Source organism: Camelus dromedarius, chromosome 7, assembly GCF_036321535.1.
Source record: "Camelus dromedarius isolate mCamDro1 chromosome 7, mCamDro1.pat, whole genome shotgun sequence".
Lineage (NCBI taxonomy): Eukaryota > Metazoa > Chordata > Mammalia > Artiodactyla > Camelidae > Camelus > Camelus dromedarius.
The window spans coordinates 82,899,042-82,919,843 of NC_087442.1; the positions used below are offsets into that span (position 1 = coordinate 82,899,042).

The window sequence follows — 20,802 nt, forward strand, 5'->3', positions numbered from 1 at the left end:
AACAGAGTTACCATCTACTGAGATGGGGAAGAGCAGACGAGGGGCTGGGTTGATGGAGAACTTGTGTGTGGGCTGGTGCTTGGGACTCAGGTTAGATATCCACGTGGATGGAGCTAGCTAGGGGGGAATCCCACCAGCACTAATCGTATGATTGTCCGCATATTACAAATTGGGGTGTTTTCCTCGGGTCTTCTCATGGGGAGTGTTACAGTAACATCTCTCGCTTCAGGGCTGAACCACCAGGACTGAGCTTCCTGGACAACAGGAGGAGGGCGATTAGCTGGACAGGCTGCAGCCAAGGCTGATAGACGGTAGAGCCACAGGATGTCCTGCAAGTTAGACGCATCGAGGCCACAGTGTCAGAATTTGGGAGCAAAGCCAGGAAGGAGGGGCAGGGTGCCCATGTGTACTTGGAAAAATAACCCCAGGTATTTCTATTCATCTTCCCCCTGCTTAGTATTTTTCTGGGAACATTGCAATAAGGTTTCCTAAAATTTTTAATCAAGAGTGCTTCTTGATAATGCACAATGTATTTGGAGTCAATAAAATTTTTGCTGGGAAAGGAAGCACACAGACTAGGCATCTAGGAGTCACAGGCCTGGATCTGAGGCTCCACGTTGCTGCTCCCTGGCTCTGGGGCCCCAGGCAAGTGCCCCCTCAGAGCCCAGCTCCCCCTCTGCTGGGGACTGGGACCTGCCCCCCGCCCACCATCACCACCAGGAGGAGGGTCTTGTGACGTGACAGCTGAGGAGGCTTCTTGTAAATTGCCAAATGCTAGTGCAAAAGCTTGCTGTTGTCACTCATCCATCTCTTGCCTCAGACTCGTTTTTCTAGGAGTCCATTTTCATCCTGTTACCGTCCCCCGCCCCCTCTGAAGCATGTGCAACCGTGGGTTCTTCCCCAGCAGGGATATTGAATCCCCAACTCCACTGCCCACATTCAAGGCTCCCCAGAGCTGGCCCCAGCCTACCTCTCCCACTTCAGACTCCCCTTCCAACTCGGTCAGTATCCAGGTGTGCTGAGCCTGCGCGGATGCCAGCTTCCCAGGGGCTGGGACTTCTTGTCTCCGGTTCTGTCTCTGTTCACTGGTTTTCCCATTGCCCACAACAGTGCCCGGTGGGTCTCAGGCATTCAAAAATATCATCCAATGAAGGAGTGGAGTGCAGTCTCCCAGTACTTGCTAAGGCTGTTCCTACGTGAAGGGTAGCCTGGCCCTGTTTGCAGTTGGCTTCCAGCCCCTTTCTGAAAATTCCCTGATGTCGTCTCTTGCCAGAAGGTCGTGGGCTAGAATGGAAGGGAACGAGGACCTGGAGACAGGACCGTTGGTGGATCAGGCGCGTGCAGGTTGGACCTGGCCCACAGGCGACGCCGGGGAGGTGGGCGGGAGGGTCCAGAGCCCGTACGACAAGTGGCAGGTCCGTGCAGGCAGAGTATCCAGGAAGCCCAGCAAATGGGGTGTGAGCCAGCAGGGTGAGCCCAGGAGGCCGCTTTGGGGGGGCCCAGGCTGGCTGTGGACAGGGTAGAGATCTGAGAGCTGACGGTGGGACTGAATTGCAGGGGTAGGTGTCTGTCCAGGGAGAATGGCCGGACAAGGCAGGGACCCAGTCACAGAGGAGCACGGAGAGCGATGACGTCTCCATCAAGACAAGATGTGAGAATACACCATAGAGACATGTACCGTTGCCAAAAGCCCGCCTGGGCCAGGCGGCTTGCCTCCATTCTCCATTTAATTTTTACAACCGTCCAGGATAGTTACCAGCTGATGGAACTGAAGCTCGGAGAGGAAGGAAGCATTAGGCCGATCTGGTTACGCATAGCCGGCTTAGGGCCCCGTTGGTGGTCAGTTCTTTGCACAGGTGTGTCCTGATCCCAAGCAAGCGTTCTTTCCTCCGTGTCATGTGGCCCCAGGGAACCAGCCACAGTCACGCGGGCCAAACTGGGGCTAACTTACAAGAACACCCAAAGCCCAGTTAATAACCAGGTCACAAGGTCACAGTGAAAAGATGCAAACTGGATTTCACCCCACGTCCCCAACTAAGGACTAAGCACAGGGTGGCCTGGAGTCTTGACAGGGAGCTCAGGGAACCCCCAGCAGCAAGAGGAGGGGTGGAGGACAGAGCCGGGTGGGTCACGATCTGAGGCGACATCCATTCCTCCTCCATCCAGCAGTTCTCACGCCGCCCTGCGATCTCCCCCAACTTCACCATCATGCGAGGAAGTGAGCAGTGGGCGCTCTGCATTTAGCTCAGCTCCTCCAATAAGACAGGGCAACATCTGGGCTTTGGTATCAAATAATGCTCTGTCCTGGCATCTGCACCTTCCCCAAGTCCGGTCCTCAGTCTTGGGCATCACGTGCTTTAGGGCGCTCTCCAGATGTAGAGACAGTTCTCCGGTGCGGTGGTGGGAGGGTGGGATTTTGTTTCTTGAAATAAGAAACAACTTTCAGTGCCTTAGGTAAGCTTTAAACCCGAGGAGGGAAGGTCTAACACGCGCTAAAGGGGACAGCTCTCAGTGCCAGGCAGCAGAAACTCACTGCTGCGTCTCCCGTGACCTCAGACATGCTGGCACCTTCCACAGGCCCGTCACCTCCCTCAGAGAGCAACAGGCGCATCCGCACAGGTGACCCCAACAGGGAGAACTTCAAGACGTAGGCGACAGCGCTACACCAGGCTTTCTGAAGCGTGGGAGCGGTGGTGGGAGGGAGGGTGTTTGTAACTAGCGCTTTCTGGGCAGAGAGAGGGGAAGTGACCCAGAGAGACCCTGCAGGACTGGCCACCACTACTGCTGGAAAACCAGCTCCTTCTGATCCGACAGGAAGCAGCTTATGTAAAGCCAAGCAAACGCAGGTTATTCACTTTGCTAACACCTGGCTCCTTAATCCCCATCCCAGCCCAACTCTGGCCGCAGCAACCATTCCCTGAGGAGGGCAGGTCTTGTTTTATTGAATCAACTGAAGCTTGGAGAGGGCCGGTGATTTTTGTTAAGGATCACACAGCAGGTGGAAGAGTATTTAAACCCAAGTCAATCTGGCTTCAGAGGCTTTTGCCCCCAATCCCCAGCCATTTTTGCTACCAGGAAGGATGTTCCCTGGGCCCAGCATCCTGGGTGCTGGCGGCAAGATTGAGGACTGAGGACCATCGGGGCACTGGACCGGGATAAGCCCACTCTTGGAGGCTGAGGGGAAGACCAGAGGACAGGGAGGGGGGCAGAAGCAAGAGTGGGGCTGGATGATTGATGGAAGAGGATTTTTGTGTGACACGTATGTTTTCCAGTCCCGCTAAAGACTTTCACATCATCCTTTATTTCTACCTGATTACCTCTCCATTCATAGCCCTAATCAGTAATTCCTACATCACTTTGGTGAGGGAGAGACAAGTGAATGTAAACCCATTCATATCAGACAAACAGAAAGAAAGATTCACTAAATTGCCTTTAAACATTAATGGCATCTCTGACATCACCATCTTGCTTTTGATTATTTTTAAGATCTCAACTCTATAAACAAAACGCCACTTTTGGCTTGAACATTTTCACTGGTACATGGTCATGCCAGCTTAATTAGCATCACTTGCAATAAGGAAAATTAGAACAATCTCAATTTCTACAAATAGAATTAGTGTGATAATTATTATAAATATCCATGTGTTAAAATATTGTAGTTATTGAAATTCTTGTGATGTATTTTTAATAATAAGAGAAAATGCTTATATACTATAATAGTCAAACATAAAAAGCAAAATACAAAAATGTGTGATCTCAACTGTCTAACAAAGTGTATACAGGAAAAAGGAAAGAAATATTGGCAAATGACCATTTGGTAACTTCTGAGTGGCACTGTTGTGGGGGCATAAGTTTTTTTTAAATTTTTGGGTATTTCTCAAAATTTTAGCACGTGACACTTTTTCACTTAGAAGTCCCACATCTGGACTTCCTCGGGTCCTTGGAATCTGCAGAATGTGGCTTGGCTTTTCTTGATGCCCAGGGAAGGCGGTGGCAGTGTCTGCCCAGTGGTGAGGGCGAGGCTCGTGGCCCTTGCAAAACACACCCGAATGTTCAGCTCTGAGGTCAGTGGTGCCGCCGTGGACACGGTGGCGTGACTCCAGCTGAAGGAAGTGCTCTCATCCACCACTGATGCTCTCAGGTCCAGAGCAAACGTTTCCATGTCACCTTCACTTGACATGCGGATTTATGGCCCGTTTGGCCACTCCAGACTGAGGAATGAGGCCGGATGTGAACTAAGGCCGCTGAATCTGTTTAGAAGTGAACTGTCCCAAGGTTCTTCCTGGCACCTCTCAAGATTCTGCAGCCTTCAAGATGCGCTTGGCAGCCTCAGTAGCTCTGCTTCTGGTTGGAAACTGCCTCCCTCTCCATCCTGTGCTTCCCCAAGTCTGATTGCAGTTGTTAAAATACCCCAATGGCTGCCTCCTCTTTACAGCTTTCTGTGACCACCACCCATTAAAGACAGTGATGGACCATCTGTGGGTGATGGTTAAAATACAGCTTCCTGGGCCCCCCCACCCCGGTCTGCTGAATTAGAATCTCCAGGAGGGCGGGGCGTTTGTTTTAATTTTGTTCTCATCTAATACAGTCAGCTTTTTCTGTGTCAGTTACATTGACTTGAGAACAGGGATGATGTCTTAAACAGCTAGCCCAGAGCTTTGCAGAGAGTCGATATTCAGGGGATGTTTGTTAAACGGAATTGAATTATATTCAATCAAAGCAAGGGCACACTTCAGTCCTGATGTTCAAGTCCTTGCCAAAACGCCACAATTACTTTTGTTTGTTTTTGTTTATTTCTAACACTTCCTAATCAGCAGATGGAAACTTGTTAATTATAGAGATTGCTGTTTATCATCTTTCAGATTGGTTTTGCGTCCTATAAAGCGGAGGCTGTGTGGAACCGGTCTCCCGTTTGTTGTCTGCGGCCAGTATTCTCTAGGGAGAGCAGTGCAGGGGCCACCAAGAAGCGAGATGGCTCAGGGACACTCAGGAGTCACTCACCAAAATTGTTTTGCAGGCTTTCCAGTCACCAGTCCCAGCAAGAATCCGTCCCGTGCCTCCCCCTGCAGCCCTGCTTGTGTGTTTCTTCCTGGTAACGCTTGCTTTGCCATTTGGGTATATGAGACTCCATCTAGTATCTCGGGCTGTTGTTAATTTTTCATACCGATGTGTGCTGGCTTTCCAGAGCAGGTAGAAGCCATAGCTAACACTCCGGTTCATTTTCTAAGTGTTTGACACGTGCATTTGTTGACTGAATGCATAAATAAATGGGGATTGTCTAGGAGTTGCACCCTGAGCAGTTTGAAGCCATTTTGACATGTGCCTCTAATGACCTTGGAGTAATATTAATAAAGCGAGAGTAGGATGCCGGCCTCTGACTGTGGGTCATAATTAAGCTGCTGACATGAAGTGTGCTGTCTTCCCAGGACTGGTGGCAGTAAGCCTCGTCCTCTGCAAAGAACAAAGCTAATGTCTTGGAAATCTATGCACTTAAGATTCATTAGCATGGACCTGTGGCTCTTGCCTCTTTAGAACTAATGTTTCGCCTTGAACAGCCTTTCAAAAACCTGAATTTCTTCACTTTCTCCTTTTCCTTTTAATTCCGCTGTCTCTTGGGTCTTTGCACAAAAGCTTAATGAGCAGTTTGAACGGCAACCGAGGCAGATGACAGACTCTGTCATTGCTACCTCATGCAGTGTCTGATGTGGATCCCTGGAAGGATGCAAAACCTTCATCTCTGATGTTTTCTGCCTGCAAGGTAAAATGGAAAATTAGAGATGTTATCTGAATAATTAATTCAAGCCTCAAATGAAAAAAAAAAACTATTGTAATGTATCTAGATCATTGAGACTTCTCAGTTTCTATTTGTCTGGGTGTAGAAGGCTTGTCTTTTAAGTAACTGAAATGGCAGTGAGAGCCCTTGAATATATTACCATCTCATTGAGACCTATGACTTCTAGGCATTAGCTTAAGAGTGAAAAAAGTCTTAGCCAGCTGGTAATCATCTGGTTTACCTTCTGGTAATGGTTACAGAGAGCCAAATTAAATTGTATTTCCATTAAGTTGAATGTAAACCCATGCTGTGCTATTGAGCAAATGGCCAAGAACTTGCGGGGAGAGGGGGGAAGCACTGGGGCTTGGCATTTCACTGCGGCAGCTACATCTTTTGTGTATCGTGGACAAACTCAGGTGATGGTCTGAGACTTTCCGTTTTTTCCTTTTAATTTTTCATTGACGTATAGCTGATTTACGATGTTAGTTTCAGGTGTACAACAAAGTGATTCCCTTATACATGTACATACATACATTTTTTTTTCTTTTCAGATTCTTTTCCATTATAGGTTTTTATAAGAATTTGACTATAGTTCCCTGTGTTATTCAGAAGGTCCTTGTTGTTTATCTATTTTAGATACAGTAACGTGTGCCAGACTTTCAGTTTTACAAAACTGAAGATACTCTCCAAAATCTCCAGTGGACTGTAGCTCCTGCCCATGAGTTCATAGGCTCCAAGCTGCCTCCATCGAGTGTCCCTTCTCTTTAGTTCTGAAAAATCAAAAAAAAAAAAAAAATGCATTGGTATGACAAGTGTCAGAAGGGACTTTTTCTGAAGGCTCTTCAAGAATTACAGTAGCGAGCGTAAAATAAGCATGTTTAAAAAGTCGTTCCTCTTCTAAATGTGTCTTCTGATGCCTTTGCTGCCAAGATGCTGCAAAGCTCAGCACGCTTGCAGGGTCAGTGCAGCGGCCCGGCCTCCTGCAGCCTGGGGGGTGGGGTGGGAGGGGGGTGGCCCTGCGCCTGTGGCTGCGGCTGTAGTGGCAGACTGCACACCGAAGGGGCAAAGCTTTTGTTGCCTTCCTCAGTGATGAGATTAATGAGGAGAAGAAAATACAGAAGTAGAAGTCTCTCCCCAGGATGTCTGGAGGTTGGGAGCTGGAGGTGAATGGGAAGGAAGCCAGATTAGTGCGGAAAATTGCTGGAGAAAAGATCACTGTGACTTTCAGCATTAACAACCGCACCCCACCCCAACGTGATAGAGACAAAGAGCCCTCCCAAGGGCGGAAGCTTGAAGAACAGGAGGCTGAATTGATGTCCGCTCCCCACTTTGTGGTTGAAGTTATAAAGGAAGGCAGCAAGACGGCCCTGGTGCTGGGCTGTCATTACCCGGAAGACGAGGTTGGACCAGAAGAGGGGGACCAGAGTGACATTTTCTCCATCAAGGAAGTGAGCTTTCAGTCCACCAATGAGCGTTACTGGAAGGACACTAATTACACACTCAACACAGATTCCCCGGATTGGGGTTTATATGACCACCTAATGGATTTCCTCGCAGACTAAGGAGTGGACAATGCTTTCACAGAGGAGTTGGTGGAACTCAGTACAACCCTGGAGCACTGGGAGTCCATCACTTTCGTTGAGGACCTCAAAGGTTTTGTCAAAAGCCAGTAGAGGAGACAAGGTGCCAAACACCTTAATTTTATGGAAGGCTTCGGCCAGTGAACAACAAAACCTACTCTGAAGCCAGACCCACGTGCTTTGAAATGGTTTTCATCCCAATGTCATGGAAAATAATTCAATTGTAACTTATTTCTCCTGCCTCTCATTTGGTTCTTCTACAGACCTGTTTCTAGATTTTTGTATAACAAAATGATGGACAGTAAAATTGGTTTATCTCCTCTAAAAAAAGAAAAGTACTTGCTAAGTTTCTTTACTCTCGTGGGCTGATTTTCCTCCCTATCATTTCAAGTGTCCCAATCGTTTTGTCCTAAATCACCGAAGCTAAGCCTAAATCCTTTGTAATAGCACCAGTTTTTGTTTCTTATTTTATTCTTCAACCATCTCTGCTGGCCCTCATCTCCTAGCCTGGGTACAGAGATGGTGCACCTTGCAGTGGCCAAGAGAACTGGTGACAGCTAGAACAGAATTGAGTCACGTGGGCTAGAAATACTGCAGGAGTGGGCGCAGTGGGTAACAGGGAAGGCATTTGCGAGGGAATGTATTACTTGGGATAGGAACTGACTTTGTGACTTCTCCAGGGAGGCAGAGGGATGGACGCGCAACAGAAAGAAGGAGAGAGACCGGATGCATTCCGTTCGTATTGCCAAATGCTATTTCTGTCTTACTCTTCACCTCTGCTCTAAGCTGTCTTCCAAAAATGTCTTAGGTATTGACATTGAAGTGACATCAGATGGGGATGTGTTCTTTCCCGACACACTGTAACAGAAGGAAAGGGCTGCTACTGGTCCCATTCCTCTGTGTCCTCATAAAGGGCCGTTATGGTTCATGTTCCTAACGATTGGCATCTTTGTGAGCGCTCTGGTCCAAGATGGTACCTTCCTCTGTCCTGATGGGCGATCTGAAAAAGCAGCGCTGAGAACCTCTCGTACTGCTGAGATGAGAGAGGTCAGGTGGCAGGCACTTCTGAGTTGCTCCTGAAGGAAGTTGTTCAGGGGCACAGAGTTTGTGACAGCATGATGTTGGTGAACTCACGACTGCATTTCCCCCTCTATCTTCGGAAGGGCTCACTCTCCCCCAAAGAAACACCTCTCTCCTTACCTTCGCACACTTGGCCTTCAGACTGGTCTCGTCTCTGTTCCAGCCTCATCCCTCCCCAGGGACCCTGCCTCCGACACACAGGTCTTCTCCCTGTGCCCTGAACACGTGTGGATGATCTTTAGGACTCTCATCCTTTGCATATTTCCCTTCTGCCTAAAACATACCTTCTTCACTTTGCCCTAAAGTCTTAATTTCCTTCCTCTTCACACACAATGAGTAGTTCTCTCCCTGTCCTTTGTATCCTTTTAAACTGGTTTGTCTGTCACCCTGTATTGAAATTATTGCTTATTTATCTTTCTTATCAGCAGACTGTAAGCCAGCCCAAAGCGTATGCCTCATCCCAAGCATGGGACAGGTCGTATTGTATGTGCTCATATGTGTTTAACTTACATATTAATTGGCTCTGGTCCACCACTGGCAACATTGCTTTGCTATAACTGGGAAGGATAATAGCCTTTGTACCGAATTCTATGGCGATATAAGATTACAAACGCAGTGTTCCAGAAAGTCGGTCTAATTCACTCTGCATTGATGTGTTGGCCAAGCTTTGCAAACAAAGAATGCAAAAATCCTGAAATGTGCTTCGCCTGATTAGTTCTGAAGAGCAGAGCATTCTGGAGCACGTGCTACTTAGTGATGCAAAGGCCCCTCCCAAAATTAGGCACAAGGACCGTCTGTCTCAGAAGACGCCGCGCGGTACGTGACACTCCTCGATGAATGCAATGGTGGTGAGACCCCAGGCCACGTGTGGTGCCTCCGTGGTCTCCGTGACTGTGACTTCCGAGTGCCCTGTCATTTGCACAGCCCTTCAAGGACCCAGGATGTACCTTGTTCCTTTACCTCTCCTCCTCCTGCAATGAGACTGAGCGCCTACATTGCAGATGGTACTAAGGGTTTAGACTTAAGGGACCATCAGCTTCTCCCTGCACACGGACTTGACTTTCAGAGTTGCTTGTAGCTCGGGCTCTCCTGACACAGCAGGCTCCTTGCTCTTCCCATCATTGCTTCAGGGAGATGCTTCTAAGGGGAACAGATGGTAACGTTTCCCCAGGTCAGAAATCTCCTGTGGCTCCCCATCCTCCAGGGAAGGGAGGTCCTTTGCCTTGGCATGGCATGGGAGACCTGCGTCCCTCACTTCCAGCTGCCCCCACCTGACTCTCCTGCAAGCAGCTGGGAGAAGGTCTGCTGAATCTGGAAGCACCCCCGTGCTTTTCTGTAAAGCTGGGCCTTTACACACCGAGTTCCTTCTGCTTCGATTGGATTTCCCTGTGCCCTTGCTTAGCTGGTGACCTTCCTACTGCTCCTTCCAAGTTCAGCCTGTTCCCCCTCATGGGAAGTCCTTCCCTGCATCTTTCTCCCTCCTACGGGGGACCTCGCCCACCACTCTGGTCACTTCCCTGGTCTTGTGTCATAGTTCACTGCTTAAATATCCACCTCCTGCACAAAGCTCTCTGAGGGGAGGAGCAGTGTTTAATTCATCTCTGTATCCATACTCAATACTGAGCATGGTGTCTGGTACATACTAATGACCCAGTAAACATTTGCTCCCTGAACGGGATAAAGGAAGGAAGAGGAAAACCAAGAGCAGAGTTTACTTAAACATCCACCCAGTGATGCAGGGCTCAACCTTCCAGGGGGCGGAAGAATTTAAAAGAGAACGTCTGTAGATTCCACATACAAGTGATGTCATATGGTATTTGTCTTTCTCTGACTTACTTACTTAGTATGATCATCTCTAGATCCATCCATGTTGCTGCAAATGGCATGATTTCATTCTTTTTTATGGCTGAGTAGTATTCCATCACATATATACCACAACTTCTTTATCCAGTCATCTGTTGATTTAGTTTTCTTCCATGTCTTGGCTATTGTAAATAGTGTTGCTATGAACTTGAGGTGCATGTATCTTCCCAAATTAGAGTTTTCGGCTTTTCTGGATGTACACCCAGGAGTGGGATTGCTGGATCATATAGTGACTCTATTTTTAGTTTTTTAAGGAGTTTCCATATCCAGAAACTAACACAACATTGTAAATCAACAATACTTCAACAATGAAAAAGAGAGAGAGCATCTACGTAGCACCCTGAACCTCCAGAGCAGATAAGAAGTCACTTTTGAGAATTGACTTCAATATTTGTGCAAACTTAGCACCTCATTTGGAATCCTACTGAAATGTCCTTCTTACAACTGCGTTCATTGCCTGGCCGCATTGCCTATTAGCCAGCAAATCTGATCAGGTTCCCGAAAATAGGAGGGAAACACACATTCTCCGCCAGCCTGATGTCCTTCTGGAGAGAGGCAGACCGTGGGGCTTGGGTTCCCTCACAGGTCTGCCGTCACTCGCTGTGGTCAGGGCGGGCTGCTGCCCCTCTGGGTGGAGGTGGGATCTCTGCTTCCTAGCGGGCAGGAGCCAGGCACGACAGGACCTCCCACAGCTCACTCTGCAGTCTGCGTGGCTTGGTTTCATCAGTCGGGTTTGGGAGACAGGAAGGACTGTGGGCAAGCAGGCAGTGGTACCCTGGAAATGGAAGAGACACAGTCACCCACACTCGGCTCAGCTGCCCCTCCGAGTTCCAGGAACGGGACCACGGGTGTCGGGGTGTTCCTCACTGCTGCCCAGTGCTGGATGCCCCGGGGGGTGGGGAGGATGCTGGTGACATGCAGCCGCTCCCCTGCCCCGCACTCCCACCAGCTGCCTCCCAAGTGGGCAGCAGCGTCCTGGAGTGTGGACACCCTGACTTGGCTGGACCATCCCTGCTGTTCTGGGAGATAAAAGCATATTCTTTTCTCCTGTGTCGATAGGTAAAGAAGCTTAGTGAATTTTTTATTGTCCCGTAAGTCACAAACTCTGGTTATCAAAGGGGGAAGGGTGGGGAGGGATAAATTCAGGGCTGGGGATTCACAGATACACATTACTATACATAAAACATATAAACAAGGAGGTCCTACTATATAGCACAGGGAACTAGATTCAATTTCTAGTAATCATGGAGAAGAATCTGAAAAGAGAATATATAAAGATATATACATATAAATGTGTGTATAAAAAAATGCAGGCAGTTTCAAGAGGGCATTTTTCTTGGTAAGGGTGAAAACAGTTAGTTCTAGGAAGACCAGTCCTACATGTACTTTGCAACTTAAGCTGTTCTAGATTTTTCACGGTTTTACTCCCTAAGCCAATGAGCCTGTAAGGGTTTTTTTGGTTTTTGCTGTTTTTTTTTAACTGAAGTAGAGTTGATTTGCAACGTTGCTTAGTTTCAGGAGGCTGTAAGTTCTTAAGCTCTCCGTTCCCTCACACTGTCTCTTTTGACGGCAGTGGTGGTTTGGATGATGGATGCTGGTTTTATGGTACGAGTTATCTGAGAGGTCTTTCCTGTACCTTGGTTCCTAGGTTACTATGTGTCTTTGTGATTAGGTCTCTGTCTCGAGAGACTCAGTGGAGGAGGAAAACCAGATGAAGAAAAATATGTTGTCACTATAAGAAAGAAGTTTCTTAGAGGGAAAAAAATAGGTAAAGAAGGAACTTTTCCACCATCCGTCAGGGTGGGACCCTCTTGAGGAAGAAATGGACCTGATTAACACTGAGAACGGAAAGACAGGAACATTGTCACATCTGGGCACACCCATTCATTCTGTGTCTCTCTCTCTCTCTCACACACACACACACACACACGTACACATGTGCGCGCGCGCACACACACACACAGGACTACCACTTCCAGTGACCTTTTCCTTTTAGGGTAGAACAGGAAAAGGTACTAGGGATCTGGGATCTCCCCTAAATAACATGGGCGGGCCCCCAACCTCCTACCTTCCTCTCTCTCCTCTCCCCAAGCCCCTGCCCACTGTTCCAGTCACACTCACTGCCCAGTTGTTGACAACTTGGTTCTTGAGCACCTCCCAGTGTAAACCTCCCGAGTGACCCAGAGCTGCACCCGGGAATTCCAGACTTAGCAAAAGCAGGAAAAGGTGCGCACCCAGCAAAGTGTGGCCGGCTGTCCTGCTCACTCTGCTCAGGTGTGAGCAGAGAGATGGGCATCTGAGCCACAAGCAAAGACCTCCCTCTCCATCAGTGGGGCCCCAGAGACATGGGGGTCGGGCTGTTCGACTCTCTCAGATGTGTTGTTGGACTTCGTTCGTGAATGATGAGGCTTTATGTGTTCCCAAAAGAATGTGTTGACCGTCATTTTAACAAGTCCCTTGTCTTTTAAATCCTGACTTCTTATGTGGCTACTCCCTGGCTTGGCTTGATTTGCTTATTAAAATCGTCTCTGCCTAGTGTTCCTTTTCAGCTGCCAATGTGTGGGATTCTATTTCTTCTTCAAAGAAAAGGAGCCCACACAATTTAGTTTATGTAACTCTGTGATGTTCTTCTGCACCATGGCCAGCACAAAAGAGGGGGTTTTCGACACATGGCTCTGAGACTAAAAACACAGGCTGGAGGCACAGCTTCAGGGATGGGTGCCCAGGAGCTGAAGAGCTGGACAGAGATGGTGGTATTGCAATCACCTCCCACCCTCCTCCTCAGAAGGGCTCCACCATCTCGTGGGGTCAGGGCCACTTCAGCCCCCCACTCCCGCCTCTGTACCACAGCCTTACTCACAACAGCAGACATACACATATATGGGCAGGACTCAGATCTCAGGAGGTGAGATGGAGAAGGGGGCAGGGGCAGTGTTTAGTTTTGCCCTCAACTCTCCCTTCTGACCAGTGTCATTCAGGAACCAGTAACTTGGGGGATTCTGAGCACCAAGTCTTGTGCTTGAGACAAAAATGGGCACTGAGATGGTTTCCTGAGCTCAGGGAACAGAGCATCACTCCATGGCTCTCAGACAGAAGAAGCAGATGCGCCCAGCCCGTAACACCCCCGTGCCCACCCATTCACTCACTCATCCATCCATTCACTGAGCATTCGCTACATTCTTTCCTGGCACAACTTCAGCCGGAAATGCTGACCTAAAAGAACTAGGGAGGGATGATGCTGTCTTGGTGTTTACATCCTACTAGAGGGGCACTGATAAGAAGTAATTTGAGAAGTAAGACAGTTGCAGAGAGAACACGTCCCTCAGGCTCTGGCTTATTTGCATGGTCAACAAAAATAATCAATAAACAATCTATAATAGGACTAGAAAAGAGCTTCATTTGTGCCAAACTGAGGACTATAGCCCGGAAGACAGTCTCTCAGGTTACTCTGAAGAACTGCTCTGGAGAAGCATGGTTTTCAGTACAGTCTTATATCTTGTCAGAACAAAGAACATCAAACAAGTCAGGGATACAGTCCTTCAAGGTTTCAAAAAACCAAATCAGCATGTACACAGCAAGTCAGTACTGGGTTGGCACCTGGGGAGGGAGCCGTATCATGGAAGGAGGACCAGCACTGGCATCCCAGGAAGGGAGGCATTTCATCTTAATTTTTAACATGGACATTTTTTACTTCTGGTCAATGTGCCCTTTTCTTTAATAATCAAAGCAGGAACACCATGTGTGTTTGGTAGGCCACCAATAAACTCTCCTAGTTAACATAAAATTCAAGTGAACTCATGTATGAGCCCGAGTGACTTCCCCATACCTCAATAATGTGAACATTTCTTTCATTAGTTTCGAGGCCAGAGAGGGAGATGCAGGACTGAGAACAGGCACTGAGTTGAGAGCAGGAGGTTTGGGGCATCAGAGGTGGAAAAAGTCAAGGGAACTTTTGAATGTGGTCAAAGGCAACACACCTAAAGCCTGTTCCTTCAGCCCCTAATAACTCTCTTTGCCTTATGATCTCACTTTTTGTCAAAGACTTGTCCAAGCAATCTACCACCACATTTGTGATTTTTTTTCTAAAAAGTCTTCTAAGATATTGTTCACCACATCATGTGGTGTTCCCTACATAGAGTCTAAAATGGAGCATCTTATTAAGAACATGGAGGGAGAAAAACATTCCAATGTTCTGATCACGAGTGCTACATTTTGCTTTATCTTTTGGTGCCACGAATCTCAGCGAGTATCTGAGGGTCAATTCTGCAACTTTATAACTTCCCACGTTATAACTTGGAGAGAGTGCTCATGAGTGATACAAGTACCCACTTATAATCACACAGAATTGGCTCAAATCCCTATTTCCTGCTGTAAAAGGTGTGACCTGGGGAATGCTGATTAACCGTTCTGGGCTGAGTTTCTCACCAACTTGAAGGGTGATGGTTGATAGGGTTTTAATGAGATAATGCAGCAAGTTTCCTGCACTGAGCGAATGTTCATAATGATTATCATTCTCTTTCTTACTGCTACTTCTTGATTTCTGTCTGGTTGGTATTTCCCTATTTCCTTGTTCACATCTTTGGTTGTAAATGCTCTCAAATCCATTGCAAAAAAAGACAAGGTATATAATATTTCTGAAGTTCCATTACCACCTCCACACTGTCCACATCATAACAAGAGCTGAGTATAGGATAAAAATACTTCAGGCCTTTACTTGCTCAAAATAAAATGCGTTCATGAACTCAAAAACTCCTATATTCTTTCTTCCCACTAACTAATGCCAGTTTCTATACCCTCATCCTGTATACTTTAATGAAGTTTCCTTCTGTGTGTTTTTCACCCACAGTTTTTGATTTCTGAGTGTAGACTCAATTTTGAAGAATCGTTTTCTCTGTTCTGGAGATGCCTTTTGTCTGCTTTCTTTTTATTCTGAGACAGCCCTCAGGGCTTTCTATTCCAAAACAGAAAAGCTATTAGTGACTCTGTCAGAAATTGACACAACCAAATCTTTTGTCTCCCACTGCGTTTTTTTTTTTTTTAAGGATATACATAGTAACTTGTTCCTTCCCCAGAAGTGATGATTTTTTGCTGTTAAGATTCTGTCTCCTTCTGGAAGATTTTGTTTTTGCTAACGTAATGTAATGCATATTAATCATATTAAACACACAAGGTCTATTCCAAGATTTTTAAAAAATCATTGAAGAACATATTACTTAATTCAAAACATTTCAACAATTACGAGTTATTTTCATCAAAAAGCAAAACAAGTAAACAAAACGTCATTGTTGGACCCTCCACTTCAAATAGGAAACAGGCCAGCAGATGGGATCTCAGTCCCTACAAAGCAGGACACAATGTGATCAGATTGTTCTCCGTGGCTCACTCACTGGACCCACGTTTTCAAGGGTCAATTCAAATCGATGCTCGGCATAGCCCATAACTAGGGGCCTTCGATGACAACCATTAATCAGGAAATCACAATGTTACTGAAACTTTACTAATATTCTTGTGGTTTTCTTACCAGTGTCTGTTGCCTGAATTTGAATTACTTGGTGGGACAGAGAAAAGGCTGGGAACAATTTAGTGATACCGTTAACTTCCTCATCATCCACAGAGCGGGGAAAGCCGCCCCTCCCCTGTGCTGGAAGGGAGGAGAAGAGATTTGCCTTAGAGATGAGGAAGAAAATGTGAGGTTGTAAAACAACGGAATCGCTGTCTGGGAAGAGAGTGGTCTTTTATCCAAGGCTATTTAAGAACAGGGCAGATCCTCCTTCATCTCCCACGGTTCAGATGTGAAGGGAGAGTGATTAAATCGCTTCTTGCAGCCGGATGAGTGTATAATGTAAACGAGAACACTTGTGAAAGCCTGGGGAAAGCATGGCGGGGAAGGAACCGCACACTGAGAGTCAGCCATCCACCTGCTGCACTCAAGCAGCTGCCGTGAGTCTCTAACAATAACACCTGTTCAGGACATGACGGCGTGGAGTTTTCTGCTAGCTGTCTCCCCACATAGCTTTTTGTCTCTATTTTCTTCACCCTCTGCACCAGCTACTACTAACTTAGCATGTCTTTCTGTATGTTATCAATTTTTATTAGTCATCTTAAACCGTTTCTGGAACAAGACAGGATATAACTGAATAAAGTAAATTTTATGTATTAAAGTTCTTAGCACTTTGTGTGTGTGTGTGTGTTTGTGTGTGTCTGTGTGTGTTTGTGTGTGTGTCTGTGTGTGTGTGTCTGTGTGTGTGTGTGTTTGTGTGTGTGTGTTTGTGTGTGTGTGTTTCTATGTGTCTCTGTGTGTGTGTGTCTGTGTGTGTGTTTGTGTGTCTGTGTGTGTGTCTGTGTGTGTTTGTGTGTGTGTGTGTTTGTGTGTGTGTCTGTGTGTGTGTCTGTGTGTGTGTGTCTGTGTGTGTGTGTGTGTCTGTGTGTGTGTGTGTGTGTGTTTGTGTGTGTGTTTGTGTGTGTGTCTGTGTGTGTCTGTGTGTGTGTGTGTCTGTGTGTGTGTGTGTTTGTGTGTGTGTGTCTGTGTGTGTGTTTGTGTGTGTGTGTGTGTCTGTGTGTGTGTTTGTGTGTGTGTGTGTGTGTGTTGGAAGTTATGCCAGATCCAAGGGGTAGAAAGAACGGGAAACCCTGACTTAGGGGTCTTCACAGCATAGGGCAGAGCATGAACAGGTCAACTAACAAAAATCCAACGAGAATCTTTGCAGGGGAATATGATTCCTGAGGGATCGCGGAGCAGAAAGACCCATTCCCTCGGGAATGGGAAAGGCTATAAGGAGAGGTCATAGCAGAGTTGGTGATGGGAGCTTAACCTCAAATCAGAATGCAAAGTCTGCCTGCAAGTGTGAGTGGGGAGCACGCGGGCAAGGCTGGGGTGAGGGCAGGGGAGGGGCGTGCGGTCTTCAAGGTGCAGCATTGAGGGTGCCTTTCTTATTCCAGGCCACTGCCATCATTCCAGTCTGGTAAATTACTGTTGAACGTCTTCCCTGACTAATGTCCCTTTCTATCTATGCCTTTGTTCCCACCACATGGACAGTGATCACTGGTGTAATTTGACAGTTTCAGGAGACTTGGCTGATATCCAGGGAATTCTAAGAAAAATTACCCCAGCAGAAGTGTCTCCAATGAAGGAAAAGCACCCTGTAATCTTTTTTGACACCACATGGATAAAGATCTCTCGGCCTCAGCATTAATGCAAACACGTCCCACTCAAGCTCTCACCTGACAAATAAAGGGAGGTGTATTTACCCAAAAAGCAAAGGACGTTTTACCCAAAAAAGTGGCAGATAGGTAGTCTGGTAAAATTCCTAACAAGGGACTCAAATATGAATGGATAGGCCCACCACGTGGCCATTCAGAAATCCCAAGAGTCCAAATGCCAATTCTGTGTTTATCAGGTTAATAGACCTTTTGCAGGTGCCCTGGTCTTGGAAGGTGGAAAAAGGACAGACCTAAATTACTGCTAAATAGATTTAATATAATCTATCTTTATAAACATGCTGCCCTGTTGAATGTTTGCTATTTCGGTTTTGTAAGGAAAGCTGGAGGGCCGTGACTAAATGATTTGCAGGTTTGCTGCAGGATGACTTCAAATGTGAAGCTCTGGGGATGATGTGAGGGGCCCTTGGCCAGTAGGGGAGCCTGGCCGACTGCCTGGGACCTCCACTGCAGGGCGACTCTCTTCCTCAAGCAATGCTAGCAGTATTTTAGTAGCGGATTTTTATTTATTGAGCGCTTGCTATGGTAAGAGCTTGATTTGCGTTATCATTGAATTCTGACAGCAATCCATTTACAGATGAGAAAACGGAGGACTAGAAAGATCCAATGAGTTGTCTCAGGAAACTGGGAGGTGCTGCTCTAAATTCGCCCATGGTTTGGTCTAAGCCACAATCATAGACGCGATTATCTCATTTAATTCCAAGTAGTCGCTTTTCATCTCCATAAGGACACTGTAAGATGCTCTTAGTACACAGAAAGTACGTACAAACAGGAGAAACATTATGCTCTCCAGCAACAGCCTTCCTTGTTTTGGAGATTCTACAAAGGTCTCTGGACAAAGCCCCCTGCGTGGTGGTCAGGTTACCGAGATCCTCCCGGAACGGCCCAGAAGAGACAGGGAGCCTGGGAGGTGGGTGGGCCCTTCGTGCTTCCTGGGCTCAAGACTGTGCCCATCTTCCGGAGAGGTGGACCGGTTTCCAGGCAACAGTGTGGTCCATCTATTTTCATGCTGTTGCAGTGGCAAGCCTTTTTTTTTTTTTTTTTTTTTTTGAAAAATAAGACATATGGTATCAATAGTGTAATGAGATGCTTTCTGAAGTCTGGCTTTTCTGCCGACGGTAACTCCATGGTTACTGCCCGTGGGGCCAGAAAAATTCCGAACAAGAGACTCAAATAATGAACGGATAGGTGCGCCACATGGCCACGGAGGCCTGAGGCTCCGAATGCCAGCATCAGGCTTTATCAGGTTAATAGACTTTTTACAAGTGCCTGGTCTGGGGAGATGGAAAAAGAACAGACCTAAATTACTGCTCAATAGACTTTATATAATCTAAAGAGTAGACTGGTGCTGGGATCTGGTCCTCGTGGCTGGTAAACAGAAAAGTCAGTAACTTGGATTTGATGGATGTGGGTAATAAATTACAGTCCCAGGGATCTAAGCAGCATGATTCGACACATTTTAAGGCCTTAATCTTCTCTTCTTGGAAACAGAAGTGTTATTACTTGTACAACAGCGTGTACTTTTATAGCCAGCAGCCCCAAAGATGTGCATTGAAATCCCAATTTTAGTAACCTTCGATGAAGTCAGAATCACCCTTGCTTGTTTCAAAAAAGAATCCTTTGTCCTAATTCCATAAGATGCCCTGTTGCCCGTGTTTGGAAAGCTCTCTGGATCCAAAACAGCTGAGTTCTTGCTCTGCATCAGCTCAGCCCGTTTTAAGTGCTCAGTGTTGTAAATTTACAATAAAAAAAAAAATGCCTTTTTTTTTTCCTCAACAGTTGCAATGTTTGCTGCAAAAACATTGGCTCTGAAGGAGACACGGGTCCTCTGAAATAGGGTTTTAGTGAAAATTGCAGTGTTTGAAGATTACTAGGCTATCTGAGATCCTTAATAAGAATGTCAGATGGCTCAGAGACACTCTGTAGAGCGAAAGAGTTGTAAATGGAAGAGGAGCGAGTGACGGCCTCACCCAGCAGGGACCACCTCTAATTCTGGGCTGCGTGTAAGGCCTTGAATGCTGCAGGGATCGCTATAATGTTCAGTGGTAACAACCATCATTTACTCTAACGAAGGAGAAAATTGGATCCGATTGAATTAATGCTGGTGGACTCAAGAGATAGCACTCTGTCTGGGGGCAGTCGCATCTCCAGGGCCGGTCTGCAGACATGCCTGGCCTTTTAATACTAAGCAAGCAGGAGGGAGCTGGGGGAGGCATAGCCATTGGTGAGTTTGCATATCATTCTTGCCTTCCCCATGTGAGCCCAGAGCTCAGCATATGCCCTGAGGAAGACGCTCTATGTCTGTTTCTGACCTTCCCGGGGAGGCTGCGTTCCCACATCCCCTCCCTTCCCTGTGAAGACAGTGACTGACTGCGTAGCCGGCATCTCCCACCCCTGCTGACTGTCTGTTTGCCCCCAACAGAATCTGTACCAGAACAGGTTTTTAGGCCTGGCCGCCATGGCATCTCCATCCAGAAACTCCCAGAACCGACGCCGGTGCAAGGAGTCCTTCCGCCACAGCTACAACCCGGGCCAGTTCCACAGCATGGCCATCAGGACCGGCCCCCACGGTGCCGTCACCATCCCCCGCTCCACCAGCGACACCGACCTGGTCACCTCCGACAGCCGCTCCACGCTCATGGTCAGCAGCTCCTACTACTCCATTGGGCACTCCCAGGACCTGGTGATCCACTGGGACATAAAGGAGGAGGTGGACGCTGGGGACTGGATCGGCATGTACCTCATCGGTGAGTAGGACAGCCCCGAGTCCCGCAGAAGTGACAGTCTGTGCGCGCGGTCTGGGTGTCCAACAGGTCTGTAATTCATCATTCACTTTTATGTATGTTGCCGAGTCCAAACTCGTTCTGCTCGCCACCTGACAGGCCAATAAATCAGGAGACGAGGTGTTGGGGCAAGGAATAAGCAACTTTATTCGGAAAGCTGGCAGACCGAGAGGATGGCAGACTAATGTGCTGGAGAACCATCATCCCCCAGTCAGAATACAGGCTTCTTTTATACAAAAAAACAGGGAAGGTAGTGTTGTTGATTGTTGCAAACTTGGTGTAGGAATTGTTTGTTCTTGCAGCCGTCCACATTGTTGCAAACTTCTTGGTGTAGGAATTGTTTGTTCTTGCAGCCGTCCACCTGGGCCAGCTCATCGTGCTCCTGCAAAACCTCCACAAAACGATTGTTATCCTCTATTCTGCAACTTTGTTATCTTTATGTGAGCGCAGAGCTAGCAAGACCAAGCCTAGAACACAGGGCACAGGGTTAAAGCCAAAGGAACAG

The 20,802-nt window shown here is 47.2% G+C and overlaps 1 protein-coding gene and 1 pseudogene across 4 annotated transcripts in view; both read left to right on the forward strand.

The window, feature by feature from the left end:
- Positions 1 to 20,802, forward strand: part of HECW1 (HECT, C2 and WW domain containing E3 ubiquitin protein ligase 1) — a 321,611-nt gene that overhangs the window by 132,511 nt on the left and 168,298 nt on the right. For all 4 annotated transcript variants that reach the window (XM_064487726.1, XM_031454627.2, XM_031454628.2 and 1 more), the window contains exon 2: positions 19,937 to 20,261. In XM_064487726.1, coding sequence (XP_064343796.1) covers positions 19,973 to 20,261 — 289 coding nt within the window. In that variant the 5' untranslated portion in view covers positions 19,937 to 19,972. The remainder of the gene's footprint in view (positions 1 to 19,936; positions 20,262 to 20,802) is intronic.
- On the forward strand, positions 1,290 to 7,489 carry LOC105092339 (complement component 1 Q subcomponent-binding protein, mitochondrial-like; annotated as a pseudogene).